General features: G+C 39.4%; 1 protein-coding gene across 1 annotated transcript in view; it reads right to left on the reverse strand.

Annotated features, from left to right (window-relative positions):
* Positions 1 to 19,993, reverse strand: part of MRE11 (MRE11 homolog, double strand break repair nuclease) — a 73,524-nt gene that overhangs the window by 38,867 nt on the left and 14,664 nt on the right. The window contains exons 7-13 of the mRNA XM_081099021.1: positions 17,464 to 17,578; positions 13,333 to 13,518; positions 11,410 to 11,581; positions 9,488 to 9,568; positions 7,157 to 7,283; positions 3,432 to 3,532; positions 1,092 to 1,265 (exon numbers count right to left, since the gene is read on the reverse strand). Coding sequence (XP_080955147.1) covers positions 1,092 to 1,265; positions 3,432 to 3,532; positions 7,157 to 7,283; positions 9,488 to 9,568; positions 11,410 to 11,581; positions 13,333 to 13,518; positions 17,464 to 17,578 — 956 coding nt within the window. The remainder of the gene's footprint in view (positions 1 to 1,091; positions 1,266 to 3,431; positions 3,533 to 7,156; positions 7,284 to 9,487; positions 9,569 to 11,409; positions 11,582 to 13,332; positions 13,519 to 17,463; positions 17,579 to 19,993) is intronic.

The raw sequence follows: 19,993 nt of genomic DNA on the forward strand, positions 1-19,993 counted from the left end.
CAAGGGCACATGCCTGGGTTACAAGCTCAATCCCCAGTAGGGGGCGTGCAGGAGGCAACCAATCAATAATTCTCTCTCATCATTGATGTTTCTTTCTCTCTCTCTCTCCCTCCCTCTAAAATCAATAAAATATATTAAAAAAAAAAAAGTGGTCAGAGAACCTCTTCCAAGAAGACATACAAATAGCCAATTGATATGTGAAAAGATGTTCAACCTCACTGGCAATTAGGGAAATGCAAATTAAAACTACAATGAGCTACCATCTTATATAGTTAGAGCGGCCATTATCAACAAGACAAGCAACAACAACTGTTGGAGAGGTTGTGGAAAAAAGGGAACCCTCATTTACTGCTGGTGGGAATGTAGACTGGTACAACCACTATGGAACGCAGTCTGGTGATTCCTCAAAAAATTAAAAATAGAGCTGCCATATGACCCAACAACCCCACTCCTGGTTATATACCCAAAAAACTTGAAATCATTTATACACAAAGATATGTGCACCCTATGTTCACTGTAGCATTATTCACAGTGGCCAAGACTTGGAAACAGCCAAAGTGCCCTGTGACAGAGGACTGGATAAAGAAGATGTGGTACATATACACACTGGAGTACTACATGGCCATAAGAAAGGATGAAATAGCGTCATTTACAACAACATGGATGGACCTTGCAAACATTATGCGAAGTGAAATAAGCCAGGCAGAAAAAGCTAAGAACTATATTATTTCACTCATATGTAGAATATAAAACTGAAACTTATGAACACAAACAGCAGTATGGTGGCTGCCAGAGGGAAGGGTTTGGGGGGAGAAAGGTGTCCTAATATGAGGTGATAGGAGATTTGACTTTGGGTGGTGGACACATGGTCCTATACACAGATTTTGTAAATTAGTAATCCACAAATGAAACCTATATGCCCATGATGACTAATGTCACCCCAATAAAATTTAATTAAAAAAAAAAAAGAAAAAGAAAGAAAACTAAACAAATCAGAGTAAATAATGACCAGTTTACTAGAATGAAACTCAGAGCTACTCTTAAGGAGAGACTATCTAAATAGACTTATCCCCCCCAAATTAGTTACTCACCTCTTCATCAATTTTATCTTCTAGGGCATCAATATGACGTTCTTTAAGAAATCGCTGTGTTTTTTCTAACTGATATTTCACTAACTCCTCTATGGCGTCTTTCTCTTCCTTGTCCACAAATTCTTGTACTGCTTCACCCATCCCCCTTTCTGTTAGAAGTGAGAGCTGCACATTCTGTAAGAGAGATATAAATCACTGGATGCAGAAAATAGTATCCATCCCTTACAAAATAATTCTAAATGAGAAAGGAAGATGAAAGAGTAATGTTTCCAGAGAAAAAGACAAGTTATCTAGTTATTGAAGGGAAAACAAAACAATGGACAGTAATTAAGCCAACTGATAAATACTAGGAGTCAGAAAAAGTAAAGTGAAAACAAGGCTGGTGAACATGCAGAGGCCGGAATGGCTGAAATACAGAGACCAGAAGTGGCAGCTAATGATAAAAAGATGATGTTAACCGGCGTGTTAACCCTAAAGATGTTCACACCTAATCTCTGGGACCTGTGAATATGTAACAGGGCTTAGGAGAACTAAGATTACAGATGGAACTAAGGCTGCTAATCAGTTTATCAGAGAGTATCGAGGTAAGCCCAGTGTTACTATGAATATCCTTAAAAGTGGAAGAGGGAGTCAGAGAGAGATGTAACTGGGAGAAAATGGCCAGAGAGATACAACATTGCTGGCTGTGAAGATGAAAGAAGCCCAGGAGCCACAAAATGTGGGCACCTCTAGAAGCTGAAAAAGATATGGAAATCGATTCTACCCTGGAGCCTCTAGAACAGTGGTTCTCAACCTTCCTAATGCCGCGACCCTTTAATACAGTTCCTCATGTCGTGGTGACCCTCAACCATAAATTATTTTTGTTGCTTCTTCATAACTATAATTTTGCTACTGTTATGAATCGTAATGTAAATATCTGATATGCAGGATGTATTTAGGTGACCCCTGTGAAAGGATCGTTCGACCCCAAAGGGGTCGCCACCCACAGGTTGAGAACCACTGCTCTAGAAGAAACACAGCCCTGCTGACACCTCAATTTTAGTCCAGTGAGACCAGTGTCAGATTTCTGACCTACAGAATTGTAAGATAATTAACCTGTGCTGTTTTAAACCGCTAGGTTTGTGAAAATTTGTTTCAGCAGCAAGAGGAAACTAATACAACTGGAGGATCTTAAAGTGGCCTATACTTACGGTTTAAGAGTAGCTTTGGCAGCTCTCTTTATAAAACACGCCCACATCTTTCTCTCCTCCCCTCCCCCCAAGCATGTTTTCCTTGCCTGTCTCTTTAAGCTCCAACAACCCTTCTTTTGCCTCTATAACTTGTTTTCTGAACCCATTTCTTCTACCGTTCACTTCATTCTACCTCTGTGACTTTATAAATAAACTTTCTCTTATAATTTCAGTCTTGTCTCTGAATTTTTTCTTAGCCAGAACTTAAGTAATAAGGTTAAAAAAAAAAAGCTTCACAATGTGGTAGCTATGTTAATAATGTGATTCCTATATTAATAATGCATTGTAATTAGCAATTTACAATAGCTAAGATCTAGAAACAGTCCAGTACACATCAGTAGATGAGTGATAAAAAAGCTGTGGTACATTTACACCATGGAATACTATGCAGCTATAAAACAGAAGGCTCTCTTACCCTTTGAGAGAGCATGGAGAGACCTAGAGAGTATTATGCTAAGTGAAATAAGCCAGTTAGAGAAAGACAAGTATCACATGATCTCACTCATATGTGGAATATAATGAACAAAATAAACTGATGAACAAAACAGACCCAGAGACACAGAAGAATGGAACAGACTGAATGGCAAATCTAAGAGGGAAGGCAGGGGTGGGTAGGTGGGGAGAGATTAACCAAAGAACTTATATGCACATATGCATAACCCATGGACACAGGAAATAGTGTGGTGAAGGCGGCGGAGGGGGAGGGGGGAGGGGGTGTGCAGGGAGTAGGTGCAGCATAGAAGGGATTAATGGGGAGGAAAAGGGGACATCTATAATACGTTCAATAACAAAGATAAATTTAATAATAATAATGTAATTCTGAAATTATATCCAGGTGCAAGAATAGTAAATCCTGGATTCAGACTTATGCAATAGCAATAAAAAGTAAGAGGATAACAACATCAACAATAGCTACAATAATAATAATATTAATAACATTAACTAAGCATATAATTTCTTTTGGTGTATAGTAGCTATAAATGAATGCAATTAATTGCCACCATTTTGAAGATCCCTTTTATTTCAACTCTCAATTATACATATCCTAAGTAAAAGTCTGCGATTATAAGATAGACATTATTCAAATTGTGCATTGTAATTAAGAAATTACCTTCTCTGCAGTTTGAAAATACTGTTTTACGAGGTCTTCTACCCTTAGAGTTGTTCCTTCAGAAGGTTTTGTAATGAACTTCCCAAAGTTGATCTCTTCTCCTAGAAGAAAGAACTTCTTGAAAAAGGAGCAGCTTGTTATCAGGCACAGTACCCAAACTCACTGCGGCTGCTGTCAGTACAGGAGGAACGCCAAACGTTATCAACTGTCAGCTTGCTCAATGTGGTAAATTCTGAGGCAAAAAAAAACCATGGCATTTTTGCTAATAGCCACAGTCTTTTCCCTAAAGTCTGTACTTGTTTTCCATATCTCCAAGTAGTATATCTCTTGCAACTATTCTCACACTGTGGTCCACAGACCTCTGGGGGTCCCCAAACCATTTCAAGGATCGCTCAAGGTAAAAATTCCCTCAATAATAATAATACTAAGATGTTATTTATTTTTTCCATTATAATGACATCTGCACTGATAATACTAAAGCAGTTGTGCTGATTCCATAGACATCAGACAGGTAAAGTAATTTACAAAATGTAACACCTGTATTTAAGTAGTAGAGTGGGTCAAAATAACAAAAATACTTTCTTTTTTTAAAAAAATATATTTTATTGATTTTTTTACAGAGAGGAAGGGAGAGGGATAGAGAGTTAGAAACATCGATGAGAAATATCGATCAGCTGCCTACTGAACACCCCACACTGGGTATATGCCCACAACCAAGGTACATGCCCTTGACCAGAATCGAACCTGGGACACTTGAGTCCGCAGGCTGCCGCTCTATCCGCTGAGCCAAACCGGTTAGGGCAACAAAAATACTTTCAATAAAACAGTCAAAGGGGTCATTGTTTCTATTGAGCAATTTATGGTTATGCGAAAAAGAAATCATTAGAACATAACTGACTATAAATAAAACTCAAGTAACATAAGGTACTAGTTCTATATTCTGTTCTTACAAATGCTACACCTATAAAATTTCAAGAAATTAATAAGGATGAACCATTAAAGTAAAACACTATCAATAAGTAATTCATTAAAATTCATAGCATGAAAATACAATTATCAGATACAGATTTCCCCCCCTAAAACAGTATTCTATGAGCTCCATTTAAATATCTACATAACTATTTCAGGTTAAATTAACAGCATACACAATTTTTATCACAATTTGACAATGAATATAGAAGGCCACTAAATCCAAGTTAATAAGAACCCAGGTAGCTTACTTGTAAATATGGCCATATTTTTCTATGAAAATTCTGACTAAATAGCTCTAAGAAAAACAGCTGCTATCTTTAACAGGATAATATTTATTATGAACAAACACTACAATTGCCCCTTGAACAATTTGGGGCTAAGGGATGCCAACTCAACACACAGCTGGCTGAGTGGAAATTCTACAACTACAAGGAAAGACTCAGAGGAGGTGTGGAAGTAAAGTGCAGAGGTACGGAGGCACGCGTGAAAAGGGCTGGCAATGGAGGACACCGGTGTCTTTTTCAATCGGGAGGGGGACACAAGCTCCCGACGGCTCTGAACTCCAGTTCCGGGGGAGTATCTGGGGACCCAGACTCATACGGGGAGAAACTAGACTGTCTGGCAGCAGGCAGAACTCGAGGGTGGCTTTCCCTCAGAGGGGCTTGCAGAGATTACCTCGGGACACTGAGACCGGGGCCTGTTAGGGCAGGACTGAGGATCAGCCATAGCTGTTTGCTCTGCCCTGTTGATTCCCTGAGACCCTGCCACACCTAAGCTGCGGCAGAAACTTTTGCATATGAATGGGCCGGCCCTTTGAGATCTAAAATTACCTAACAAACTGAGGCTGGGTCAGAGAGACCCAGAACATCCAAAAGAAGGCCCAAGGCCCCACAGCAGCTTGCACTGCTTCAAGCTGGGCCTCATCTGGGCACCTCCAAACCCCAAACAAGGAAGAGGAACCTGCAGATCTCTCCATACCTTCTGCTAGGTAGCCTCAGGCAGAGGCTAAATTAGCACCTCCTTAGAGATCCAAGAGCCTGTGTACCTACTGGTCATAGTGGGACCATCCAGATTACAACTCCTCAGATCCATAAGGGACACACTCAGGGTGCAGTCTCAGTGAGCACCAAAGCCCCACTGAAGCAAGTCTTGACCCATAAGGGTGTCTTCAGCACAGAAGTTCTTCCACCGTAGACACAGCTGACTCTCACAGACAATTGGCCTGGAGGTCAATTCCTCCCAGTGATATCAACAACAATCAAGGCTTAACTACAACAAGACTGTGCACACAGCCCACAAAGGGATGCACCAAGAGTGTGCACCTAAGGTAATTGGGGAGGCTGAGCCACTGGGCCCTATAGGACACCTAGCACACAAAGCCACTCTACCAACACAGGGAAGCAGCCAAAATGCGGAGACAAAGAAACAGATCACAAAAGACAGACATGGAGGAAAGCAAACTACTGGATATAGAGTTCAAAACCACACTTATAAGGTTTTTCAAGAATTTTTTGGAAACTGCTGATAAATTTAGTGAGACCCTTGAGGATATGAAAAAGGACCAACTAGAAATTGAGCATACACTGACTGAAATGAAGAATAATATACAGAGGTCCAACAGCAGACAAGAGAATCCCAAGAATCAAGTCAAAGATTTGAAATATGAAGAAGCAAAAAACACCCAACCGGAAAAGCAAAAAGAAAAAAGAATTCAAAAATATGAAGATAGTGTAAGGAGCCTCTGGGACAACTTCAAGCGAACCAACATCTGAATTATAGGGGTACCAGAAGAAGAGAGAGGGCAAGATATTGAAAACCTATTTGAAGAAATAATGACAGAAAACTTCCCCTACCTGGTGAAAGAAATAGACTTACAAGTCCAGGAAGCGCAGAGAACCCCAAACAAAAGGAATCCAAAGAGAAGCACACCAAGACACATCATAATTAAAATGCCAAGGGCAAAAGGCAAAGAGAGAATCTTAAAAGCAGCAAGCGAAAAAAAGTCAGTTACCTACAAGGGAGTACCCATACGATTGTCAGCTGATTTCTCAACAGAAACTATGCAGGACAGAAGGGAGTGGCAAGAAATATTCAAAGTGATGAATGCCAAGAACCTACAACCAAGATTACTTTATCCAGCAAAGCTATCATTCAGAATTGAAGGTCAGATAAAGAGCTTCACAGATAAGGAAAAGCTAAAGGAGTTCATCACCACCAAACCAGTATCATATGAAATGCTGAAAGGTATTCTTTAAGAAGAGGAAGAAGAAGATAAAAATTATGAACAACAATTACATATCTATCAACAAGTGAATCTAAAAATCAAGTGAATAAAAAATCTGATGGACAGAATAAACTGGTGAATATAATAGAATCAGGGGCATAGAAAGGGAGTGGACTGACAATTCTCGGGGGGGGGGGAAGGGGTGTGGGGGGTGGGGGAAGAGACTGGACAAAAATGGTACACCTATGGATGAGGACAGGGGGGGCAGGTAAGGGCAGAGGATGGGGTGGGAACTGGATGGAGGGGAGTTATGGGGGGGGAAAAAAGAGGAACAGCTTTAATAATCTGAACAATAAAGATTTATTTTATAAAAATACCACATTCAAAAAAATAAAATAAAATATTGCTATCTAATTTTTTAAAAAAAGTAATTATTCAACTGTCAATTTATTATCTGTCTTTTATTAAAGACTGATTTACAATAAACCCTGTAAGAACATTTTTAAATTTGTAAAAATAACTAGCATACCTGTGTTTTCCTTTTGTTCTCTACGCCTGAAAAAATGGATAACATCTTTTGGATTAGCTATTCGATCCACAAATTTCTGGCTAAAGCGAAGAACATTGAAAGGTTCAAAACCTCCACTATAGTCCACCTGGAAATACAGAATAAGTCATTTCAGTATTTAGGTTTATGTTCAATACTTTTAAGTTAATAAATTAATATTCTACAGTTCATTTTAAAGATCCTAAGAGTGTTATACCATTTATTCAACTGCAAAAACAAAGCTTCGAAAGTTTATAAGCTTATGCAAAACACTTTGTTCGATGGAATCAAGATATAGCAAGAATTCTCATAATATTGGAATAATTACATCTGCCCATGAAAACACTAGTAGTGCCCTGACTGGATAACTCAGTTGATTGGAGTGTCATTCCATACACCAAAAGATTGCAGATTCGATGCCCAGTCAGGATGTGTATGGAAGACAACCAATCAAATTTTCCCTTTCACATCAATGTCTGTCTGTCGCTCGCTCTCTCTATCTGTCTCTCTCCCCCCTCTCCAAAATCAATAAAAACATATCCTCAAGTGAGGATAATAATAAAAAAAAGAAAACATTAGTAGCCTAGGCACCAGAAGTACCATCTGAAAAGGAGGTGGAATTTTAAACAAAATCTTAAACTTCCAAAACAGAAAGAAAATTCTCCACCAAAATAAAATGCTGGCTTCAGATGCATTAGTTAAGGGGTCTATCCTCTTAGGTATATTCTCTCACTTTGACAAGAATAAATGCTGGGAAAATCCATGTAGAAAAAGAATCAAATCCGTGAGCTTTGAGAAATGATTACCCTTCAAAACACAGGATCTACTTAAAGCTAACAATCACCCTCAAGGCTCTCTCTTTTTTAAAAAGTATATAGTGGTACAAAGACCTTTACAAAGAAAAATACTACATTTCTTTCTAAGAGATAGGCAGTTGACAAAGTGGGGGTCAAAAATGCTGCCCCTCCACACATAAATTCACATATAACTTCTAATTCCCCCCAAAATTATAGCCTACTGTTGTCCAGAAGACTTAGCGATAACATGAACAGTTGGCTAACACATATTTTGTACGTTATGTGTATATTATATTCTTACAATAAAGCTAGAGAAAAGAAAATGTTATTAAGAAAACCATAAGGAAAATAGATTTACAGTATTTCATGAAAAACCCACATATAAGTGGACCCACGCAGTTCAAACCCTCTGTTCAAGGGTCAACTGTAATCATTTCCTAAACTAGCTGTGCAATGCACTGGAAGCAGCATTACACTGATCACCAGCCTATCCACACTACTCCCCAACCACTTAGGCTCTTCATCACACTCAGCACGAACCAACTTTTGTTCATTTACTTGCTATCTGTTTACTGTGTCTCGCAGCTCCACCTCCCATAAGCTCCACAAGTTCAACAGCTCCTCTGTGTTATCATCACTATGTTCCCAGCATGCAGGACAGAATGTATTCAATAAATATTGATCCACTGAGTCAATGAATTAATGAGGGGCCTCTGGTTAATACAATGTACTTTTGGAATATTACTTACATGAACTATCTGTTCTTTTGTTTCAGAAATGAATTAGTAATTGGCTGTGCTTAGGAAAAGGAATGCCGATTTTCTATTTCAGTCTGTTGGTTCTAATGGTTTTAGGCAGACATGGATGAGAAACATGGGACCTTCTGCCCTGATAAAGAGAACATGTGGTTCTCCCAGAGCAACTATGTTTGTGGTACCCAGACCATCTCCACAGTTGCCATGTTATAAAACAGAAAATGTGAAATGCTCAAGCTACTGGATTTCCCCAGATTCTTCAGCTGTTTTAACAATTATACTCCAGCCTAGCTTTATTTGTGATTTTCTCCTCCTAGGAGTCACAAAGCTTGTTCATTACACAAACTTTATCGAGTGTTCACAATGTACTAGGCACTGTGCTGAGGGTCAGGGGTACAGCCATGAATAAAACATAGTCATCAAAAAATTCACAAGCTGACTGGGAAGACAAACATGTAAATAAATAACTGCAAGCAGAATGAAATGATGCTGTAAAAAGCATGTACAGAATAAACTGAGGACATAAAGGAAGAAATATCGAATCTAAAGGGAGGTCAAGAAAGGCTTCTATGAAGATGGGAAGCTTAAGTGGGTGTTGTAGGAAATACGAAAGGAGAGAAGCACATTCCATGCAGCAGGATCAGTTGGGCAAAGGTGCGAAGGAGTGAAATAAACTCTGCAATACTATCTTCTGAAAAGTCAATAAAGTTCAATTTATCTAAAACAGAAGCTACTCAAAAATAAAATAAAATAGGACTTACGCGCAGTCGTATAAGAGGCTTATCTGGCTGTCCAACATTTCCCAGACGCTCCCGTTCAGCATTTTCAAGCATTTCTTCAATCTCAAAATAAAAACATTGTCATGACTTGAGGGAGGGTTACTACTGGCATCTGGTGGGTAGAGGTCAGACAGGCTATTGTTAAAATCTTACAATGCACCCTGGCTGGTGTGGCTCAGTTGGTTGAGCATCGTCCCATGATTGCCAGTTCTCCAGGTGAGGGCATAGGCCCAAGTTTCGGGCTCGATTCCCTGTAGGGAGCATGCAGGAGGCAGCCTAATAAATGTTTCTCTCTCTCTCCCTTCCTCTCTTTCTAAAAATCAACAAAAATATGTATTTTTTTAAAATCCTACAATGCATAGAACAACTTCCCAAAACAAAACATTACCCAATCTAAAATGTCAGTTGTTCACCCTAGCTGGTTTGGCTCAGGTTCGATTCCAGTCAAGGGCACATGCCCAGGTTGCAGGCTCGACCCTCAACAGGGGGCATGCAGGAGGCAGCCAATTAATGATTCTCTCTCATCACTGATGTTTCTGTCTCTCCCTCTCCCTTCCTCTCTGAAATTAATAAAAATGTATTTTAAAAAATAATAAATTAAAAAAAATTGTCAGCTGTGCTAAAGTAGAGAGACCCTGGGTTCCCTGACTCAGGCCTGACCAGTTTATTCATTTCCCATTTCCCTGGCTTCAGATATTGGGTTTAGGAACAAGCACATGACCTCAGTCCAATGTTGGGGTTTATCTGGATCTACTGGGGGAAATGATACAGGTATAAGTCTGTGGGCCACGATGTGAAAACACCTTCCTTATAGTGAAGTTTAAGACAAAAACCATCAGAATGGGTGGCACGGGGCTGGAAACAGAGATAGAGAAACCCATAATCTTAATTTGAGTTTCTGGATCTAATCATTTTAAAACCAGCATACTCTTAACCTTTTCAGTTATGTGAGTTACATGTTGCTGGTAAAGTTTCAACACTGGGCAGGTTACTTTATCTAAGGTTCAGTTCCTCTCTATAAAATGTGGATGGGCAATCTATCCACAGCATCGTTGAGTGGATTAAATGCAAAATGTTGTCAATGGTGCCCAGAATATATAAGCAGGCAATGAATATCAGTGATAATTGTTATTATCATTATTACTACCTCATATGATTTTTATGAGAATAAAATGCAAATCAGAAGAGTTAGCACAGAGTAAGAATGGAGTTTCAGCAATGAATATTAAGCTGTTAACTTACATATTATTAAGTGCATTCACCAACTTCAGTAGTGGCTCTAGAATTTCTGCAGAGGTTTAGGGGTGGCAAATGCATGAAAGGGGAGGGTTAAGGTACATAGCAAACACATTTTAAGACTTTACTTGGGGTAGCTTTAAGGGTGAAAGGAATGCCTAATGCAGATTATTAGAGAGGTTAAGGTTCTACTCATCTCTTATAATATTCTCCCATTCGCAATCAAAGCCACTGCCTGCTTTCATAAATAAAATAAATGATCAAATCAGGGTAAAAAGAGAGAAATGATTATGTATATGTTTTTGAGAAGGAGGAAAGGAATTGGGAGAGGGGCTTAACTCAAATTTCTACTATATATAACATTCCTTCATCTGGAAGACTTAAAAGATTTTTTATACAATTAAGCTCATTTACTGAACAAAGGTGGTTCCTTACAGGCTCCATGAGACTGTAACAAATACAGGATGGGGCAAAAGTAGGTTTACAGCTGTTAGTATGTGAAACAGTTTATTCTTGTATCGTTTATTAATTATTATCCATACAAACAACTGTAAACCTACTTTTATCCTATCCTGTATAATGACTTAACCTCTACTGAATTATTTAATTCAATGTAAATAATCTCTCAATTAAAGTAGATCTCATTGCCCTTTACCTAGAAGAATTACCTTCTCCAAACAGAAGCTTTGTATGGCTTGGGTTACTTTAGGATTATCTGGATTAAAAATGTCTGGATGATCAGCCAGAACAACATCCTCCATAAAAAACTGCCGAACTGTGCGAAGAGGGATTTTCTGCATATTCATCTTCTTTCCTTTAATCCGAAGCAAGCCAACATGTCTGAAATGAGGAGAGAAAGGAAAGGCTAGTCACGTTGTAACTTTCCCCAGGAAAATGTGCACACCAAAACTACCACATTTCTAAGTTTTTACAAAATAATCCTATATAATAAAAGCCTAATATGCTAAGTGTCCAGTTGGCCATTCAACCAATCAAAGCGTAATATGCTAATAACATACTAAGGCTGCTCAACCACTCACTATGACATGCACTGACCACCAGGGGGAAGACAGTCAGTCAGTCGACCAATTGCTATGACGTACACTGACCACCAAGGGCCAGACACTCCGACTGGTAGGTTAGCTTGCTGCTGTGGTCCAGCCGATCGGGACTGAGCGAGATGGGCCAGACACTCCCTCGAGCCCTCCCGCAGTCCTTCCCTGGCTGGCTCTCCCCGTGTCTTTCCCCGGCCCGATCGTGCACCAGTGGGGTCCCTCAGCCTGGCCTGCTCCCTCTCATAATCTGCGACCCCTTAGGGGATGTCGGAGAGCCAGTTTTGGCCCGATCCCATAGGGGGAGCGTCTCTCAGCCAAAAGCCGGGCTCATGCTGGCAAGTGCAGCAGCGATGGTGGGAGCCTCTCCCACCTCCACAGCAGTGCTAAGGATGTCCAACTGATGACTTAGGCCCGCTCCTTGTGGGAACACACCACCCCAAGTGCATGAATTTCGTGCACGAGGCCTCTAGTTCTTTATAAAATCATACCCTTAAAAATATTTTTAGCAATTTGATGTTATATCACAGGGAAAAACTGTTAAATATTCTTCTTCCTCAGAATAAAATCCACTGTTCCATCATTTCCTGCCTGAACAAATATTCAATTTAGTAGAAGACAAGCATAACAGTAAGTATAATAAAATGTTATCAAGGCTATTATAGTAGTATATATAGTATATACTATTACATATACATGTGTTATCTGTGTGTGCATACGTGCACATGCACATATAAAATAAATTAGCAGCACACTATGAAGAAAAAAACAGCTAACTTACACCCTATTATCATATTCTTTAACTTATTATCATCTTAACAACCAGAACTTGAGAGGATTAAAGGATAAACCACTATCAATCACTATTAACTACATTATTATATAACTAGAGGCCTGGTGCACGACATTTGTGCACGGGGGAGGGGGGCGGTGTCTAAGCCAGCAAGCAGACATCCCTCTCGCAGTCGGGGGCTCTCGCAGTCTGGGAGAGGCTTCTGCCACCGCCATTGCACTCGCCAGCCATGAGTCCAGCTTCTGGCTGAGCAGCGCTCCCCCTGTGGGAACTCACTGACCACCAGGGGGCAGCTCCTGCATTGAGCGTATTTGCATATTAGGGTTTTATTATATAGGAATCCCCCACCCCCCAAAAGAAATGAGATATGCGTCCGGCTGGTGTGGCTCAGTGGCTGAACCAGGAGGTCATGGTTCAATTCCTGGTCAGGGCACATGCCCAGGTTTGGGCTCAATCCCCAGTAGAAGGCATTCCAGGAGGCAGCTGATCAATGATTATCTCTCATCATTGATGTTTCTATCTCTCTCCTCCTCTCCCCTGTTCTCTGAAACCAATAAAGATATACTAGTATGTATGTATGAGTGTGTATATATATATATATTTTTAATTTTTTTTAAAAATCCATCTTTATAAATAAACCTACCATACAAATAACCATACCATTAGCACCTTGAAACTCTGGGATAATTAGAATATTTTAGCAGATTTTTTTTTAAGTTGGTTTGGAAAAGATAACAATTACTCACTTCTTCACAGCTTCTCCTGGGGAAAGAGAAGTCACCACTGAACTTCCAGGCTGGGATACATAAAAGAGTTGTTGTTCATTTTTGGTTGGAGCTATCTTACACTCATGTTCATGGCCCCAGATTACAAGATCAATGAAGTCATCCAAAAACTGTTCTGGAATGAAGTTAGTACTTCCATGTTTACTCCTATACCCAGATTTTAAAAAATAAATAACATAAATGTTCAGAGATATAAAAAATTTTCATATTAAGTATCTATACCAGTGGTTCCCAACCTTGTTTAGGCAATGCCCCACCTAAGCATCTCTAAAATCCTGATGCCCCCTCTGTGATATATAATTCTTATTATTCAAAAAGTCAACTCCTATTTACAGAGAGGAAGCCGAAAAGGCCATTAACTTGCTCTAAACAAGCTTCCAAAGAACATGACATCCATGAAAGAGAAAAATAAAAGAACGAAAGGACAGGTGAAATCACTGAGGAAGAAATCACTAAGAAATTGTTAAAAAAAATAATAATAATATGAAGTGATATGAAAAAATAGCAAAGTTTCAAAACATGTATTAGAGAACTGAAACAGATAAATATGTCACAATATATATTTACATACTCTATATGAAGCCACTAGAACCATAAGAAATGCAAAAAATTCACTGTTAATAACTCATTCTCTAATTGCCCCCCTTAAAAATCAAATTGCCCCCCTGTGGGGAATGTGCCCCACGTTGGGAACGACTGGTCTATACAGATCTTTATTCTCCTTTCATTAAAGAATTGTTACATCCCCTTCTGTGTGCAAAGGAATGGGAATATAAAGGTATTATCTCATTCCTCCAAGGGCTGACAAATTTGCAGGACACAGACAAGTAGGAGACCCAAAAGAGAAAGCAGTCAATTTTACTTTTAGATACAAATTACGAAAGGTTTAAAGAGGAATAACCTGCTTTGGGCAAGTCAGAAAAGCATGAGCTCTATCACCAGTAAAAACCTATAAGTTGGTCGAATTATACAGCAAAAAAAGGAAGAACACAGAAAATAAAAGTGAGTTAAGTTGAAACTTTGTAGAATAAAATCAAATATCTAAATATGCTCAATCATTTTTTTAACATCATCTGTTTTATTACTGATTATAAAAATTAGAATAGTAATGTAAGTCTGCCTAGCCATTGTGGCTCAGTAGTTGAGCATTGATTTATGAACCAGGAGGCGACGGTTTGATTTCCAGTCAGGGTACATGCCTGGGTTGCAGGCTTGATCCCTAGTAGGAAGTATGCACGAGGCAGCCAATCAATGATTCTCCCTTATCATTTATGTTTCTAACTCTCTCTCCCTTCTTCTCTGACCAATAAAAATGTATTTGTAAATATATTTTTTAAAAAAGAATGTTGCCCTGACTGGTTTGGCTCAGTGGCTAGAGCGTCGGCCTGTGGACTAAAAGGCCCCAGGTTCGATTCTGGTCAAGGGCATGTACCTTGGTTGCGGGCACATCCCCAGTAGGGGGTGTGTAGAAGGCAGCTGATCGATGTTTCTCTCTCATTGATGCTTCTAACTCTCTATCCCTCTCCCTTCCTCTCTGTAAAAAATCAATAAAATATATTTTTTTAAAAAAAGAATGTTAAACTTACATAAGAGATAGGCGTTTTCCATATTAAACAAAATATCATATGAATAAGTGATTTGCAAACTCTGGTTTTATTCTGAGGTTAGTTATTATTACAAAAGACTAGGAGCCCAGTGCATGAAGTCGCGTGGCGCCGCCCACCCATCTGCTGCCCTGCCTTGACACCCGAACCTCTCCACGCAGAGCTCCAGGACGCCTGGCCCAGCCCCCGACCCCTCTGGCCTTCTCTGGACGCTTCAAGCCCTGCCCTTAGTCCCCGAGTCACCTCAGGCTGGTCCCACCTTCTCCGAGGCGCCTCCCCGCTTCTGCCCCTCTCCGGAGCAATGCGAAGGCTCCGCCCTGTCATGGTGCCAGAGGAGAGCATGGAAGCCTCCCCCGTGCTGCGCTGTGCTCCTTCCCCTGGCAGGTGGGCGGCGGGGTGCTATGAGTACAAGCGGTGGGTGGCGAAGGACTGGTGAGGGGGTTGCTAGGAGCTCTCACCCCCACCCTCCCCGGCACGGGATGGTCCCGCCTCCTCTTGGTGCCTTCCCGCTTCTGTCCTGCGGCACACACAGGCAGGCAGCCTCCTGCTGATAGGAGCTAATAAAGAGCTAATATGCTAATGGTCTGGTCGTACACGTTACTAGGCGTCCCGACCATTAGCACATTAGCTCTTTATTAGTATAGATATGTGAAAACCAATGTGAGTCAAAACAAGAAGGAAAAGTTTTTCCTAACACTAATTTATATTGTTGGGAATTTAAGTAAAAATATTCAAATACTTTGATCTAACATTCACTTAATGCAAACCAATATTCAATCAACAAATATTTAGATACTGAAGACACAGAAGTGAACAAAGTCCTTGTCCTAGTGAGGGACACAAACAACAATACAAGATGTATCCTTAAAAAAATGTATACACACTTTAACAGCTGACAGCTCAATTTTGAAAATGAAATGTATTTTAAACACTGTCTTTATAATTATTCAAAGTGTGTGTATACATTTTTGGAGACTATATGTAAATATGTGTGTGTGTGTGTGTATAATTTGCCAGGTAGTGATGGATATGATAAAGATAAATAAAAGGGACATGGAAAGGAGATGCCCTACAGTGTGGCCAGGAAAGGCCTCTCTGACAGGTGACAAGTGAGCAGAACACTGATGTAAGGGATAAGCAGGCAAGGGAAGAAAGACCTAGGCAGAGGGACGAGCAGATGACAAAGGTACAGAAGTGGGAATGTGTTCAGTGAGTTCAAAACAGCAAGGAGATCAGTGTGACTGAGCACAATGAATGCAGGGCAGAGCAGGAAGTGAAATTAGAGCAAGATCATGTACCTAGGAATATTTTTATGTAGAAAACGTATCTCTAGGGTCTAAAAATCAAACCCAAATCCCTTGAGATTATTCCTTAATAACTGCTCAGTTTTCTCACTGACCTCACTGTTACCATCTCACACTTTTTTACTTTAATGATCACATAATAAATCTTGCTTCTTCAAGTCGCCATTCCTGCACCTTATCAGTAAGATTAAACTTCTTAAAACTACTAACAAAAGAAAGCTGATCCAGCTATATGTAATAATCTGGCAAAACACCTGCACATATGCACCAGGAGATGTGCATAAGGTTTTAAAAAGCAAAAATCTGAAAAGAATATAAAACATTCACTAACAGGAAAAAAATATAACTGTATACATCAGTAAAAATGGATTACACTTTTAGGCAGCAAAATGGATACACCTGAGTGACATAATCTATATATATAAAAGCCTAATACGCTAAGTGTCCGACCATTCGACCAGTGGCTGATGTGCACTGACCACCAGGGGGCAGATGCTCTGACTGGTAGGTTAGCTTGCTGCTGGGATCAGGCCAATCAGGACTGGGCGAGATGGGCTGGACATGCCCTGGAGCCCTCCTGCAGTCCCTCTCCGGCCCTGATCGTGCACCGGTGCAGTCCCTCACCTGGCCTGTACCCTCTCACAATCCGGGACCCCTCAGGGGATGTTGGAGAGCTGGTTTTGGCCCGATCCCCGCAGGCCAAGCCGAGGGACCTCACTGGTGCACGAATCTGTGCACCGGGCCTTTAGTATTGAACATAATAAGCCAGCTGCAAAATTTACAGCAAGGTTCTAGTTATACCAAAGGATATATATGTGATTAAACAATAAAGAAAAGCAATGGGCTGAGTAAATAAAAACTGATGATTGTGCTTCTCTCTGGGATATGCAGCAAGAAATGGGGTCAGAGAAGGGCCCTACTTCCACTTCTTTGCTATATTTAGGCATATTCATTTTATGATTATCCTTATACCTTATGCATATGCCCTAAATATTCTTTTATAGGTATAAATGTATTTTGAAAACTTTTAAAATACAGTCACACAAAGCATATCTTAAGTCTTGCCTGACCCTGCACTGACGACTTTCAAAAAGTGGGAAGCATTTTACTCAAATAGGTAAGTCTGGAAACAGATTTGGAGAACCTCAATACTGGACTCAACAATTTCCAGAGAATATTTTTACCTGTTCTGATGAATCACAAATAAATTAAACCAAGAGTTCTCATCTTCTTTGGGTCTCAACATTGTTACTTTTTTATTGAGGAACATTCGATATAGCCTTTCATCTGGAATGGATCCTGAAATGGACATGACATTATTTGAAAATTGGTTCCTTACTTGGTTAAAAAAAAAAGAATATGTTTTGCTTCTAAATTATGTGCTTCTCTAAATATTTCATTTTCCAATTAGAGGTATATTTGATATCTTGAATCATTACTTGCAAATGAATATGTTCCAGGTTCTTGCACAACAACTGCTAAGCAGTTAAATGCATTCAAAGATTGTTTTCCTATCAAGCATATACACCTTCAAAATCTGAAAAATGTGGAATAAAAATCTGAGTTTCTATATTAAATTGTTATTAACATTTCTATTTAAAATACTGTTTTCATTATCCTTTTACTATAAGCACATAGCACTTCTGATCTAACAAATATACACAAAAAGAGGGATGAGATAAAAAATAAATGGATTTATAAGTAAATAGTCATATATATTGTTTTTAAATAAAAATACTGTGCTGAATATTACAATAAAAAAATACTATGCTGTTCAATAATTTAATAAATTTTAAATAATTCTTCCTCCGCCCCAGAGGATTAGCTTAGTCTAGTACAGGAAGCCAACACAAACAAGTAAGCAAACACACAGATTACAATTTTAAGACTTAAAAAAGGAGAAAAAGTCAGAATGTTAAAATGGGGAATATCAGTGAGGGGACAAGCTTGCTACTTTATGTAGAGATTAGGCAAGGCTTTGGAGAAAAGCCAACAATGCAAAAGTAGAAGAGCTAGAACAGGCCTAGTTTCTGAAGAGGATTCCTAGAGTGTGGCCAACAGAATAGATGGTGGAACGCAGAACCCGTAACTAGAGAGGAAAAGTCAAGGCATACAAAGTCTAGGGCATTGGAAGGTGGATTTATTTAAGTCTTGAAGCACTGAGAACACTCACAAAACTTGTAGGTAGAGAAAAACTTTGAGGGAAAGGAAAGGGCAGTTTAGCCAGTTGTCAATTAGCTCTGAGGGAGCAGGAAGGCTGCAGGCAGGAACCAGCGGCAGCAGGGAACCAGGAGAACAGGGATCGTCCTGGCCCACCCTCTAGCCCTGAACCCCTAAAAGGCTGTGAGAGAACTGTGTGGGACACAGTAACCTCAGGGCCAGAGAGCCGAGGCAACATTCAATACTTGACTCAGCAAATTTCCTGATGAAACGAGAGAATTGCTAACTGTAAAAAGAGTTCTAGAGTGTATAGAGAAGGGTTGGGGTGAAAGCAGGGGGTGGAGGGTAGGCAGAGTCCAGTTAAGGAAAACAAGACAGGATGAGATGAGAGTTAGAGAGAAAATGAATGAATGAAGCATAATGAGATGTCTTTGGTCTGAAAGTGAGAGGATCAACCATTTTCTGAAGTTATGAACCCTAACACTGTAATGATTAAAATACCAGTTCTTTTTAAGAAAACCTTCTGCTCTATTACTTGCAAAATCAGACATATACCTCAATCTCATTTTTCGTAACTTGAAGATATAATCATGACGCTTTTCTACTTGTTAGAGAAATTATAAAATGGACAAAGACTGTAAGCTCCCTAGAAAAAGTGTTTAAATAAACCAATCCATCATAACTGATTATTTTATGAACATATTCAAAGACAACTGAAGTAAATAAGACCTTCTAAGGCTTCTATTATACTAAAATCATTCAAAAAAGTAATAAAAACTACATTGAGGCTACAGTGTGAAATTTTCCCCCAACTTCTCTCAGGGTACTTCAAGGTTGATTTAACATGGAATATAATTTTTATGATACTCTATACATAATAAAGCTATTTGTATCCATAAAACAAATAAAATATCAAGCTGAACTTAACCTAGGGAAAACACAATAAATAAACTTTGCACTCTAAAAATGTCATTGGTCTTTCATTCATATGGAATAAAGCCTAGCAAATAGACTTTTACCTACTGGACACTAAATAAATTGAAGACAGTGAAGTTGATAAGGCAAATTTTCTGAGCATTAGAGATGACAGCTCTAGAATAGCACTGCCTAATAAAAATATAATGTGAGTCACAAGTGCAGTCCGAATCTATAATTTGAATTTTTCTTGTGGCCACATTAAGTAAAACAAGTAAAGAGAAACAGGTAAGATATTTTACATTTTTTCTGAGTCGTTGAAATCTGACGTATATTTGACATTGCTAGCGCTCAGATGAGCCACATTTCAAGTGCTCAGCATCTACATGAGGCTAGTTGGTTAGTGCACTGGACAGTGAAGCTTTAGCCCTTTCAAAGACTTCCAAAATATCTACTCTCTAATTGTAATGTTCAGGATTCTCTAAGTCTAAAAGAAAGAAAGAAAAAAAGAAAAATAGGTAGATACTAAAGAAAAAATTTTCGAGAGAAACCGAGAACATCCAAAAGAAGGTCCAAGGCTCCACAGCAGCTTGCATTGCTTCACAGCTGGGCTCCTGTTGGGTAGCCTCAGGCAGAGGC

This window comes from Myotis nattereri, assembly GCF_964212035.1.
Source record: "Myotis nattereri genome assembly, chromosome: 9".
Taxonomy (NCBI): Eukaryota; Metazoa; Chordata; class Mammalia; order Chiroptera; family Vespertilionidae; genus Myotis; species Myotis nattereri.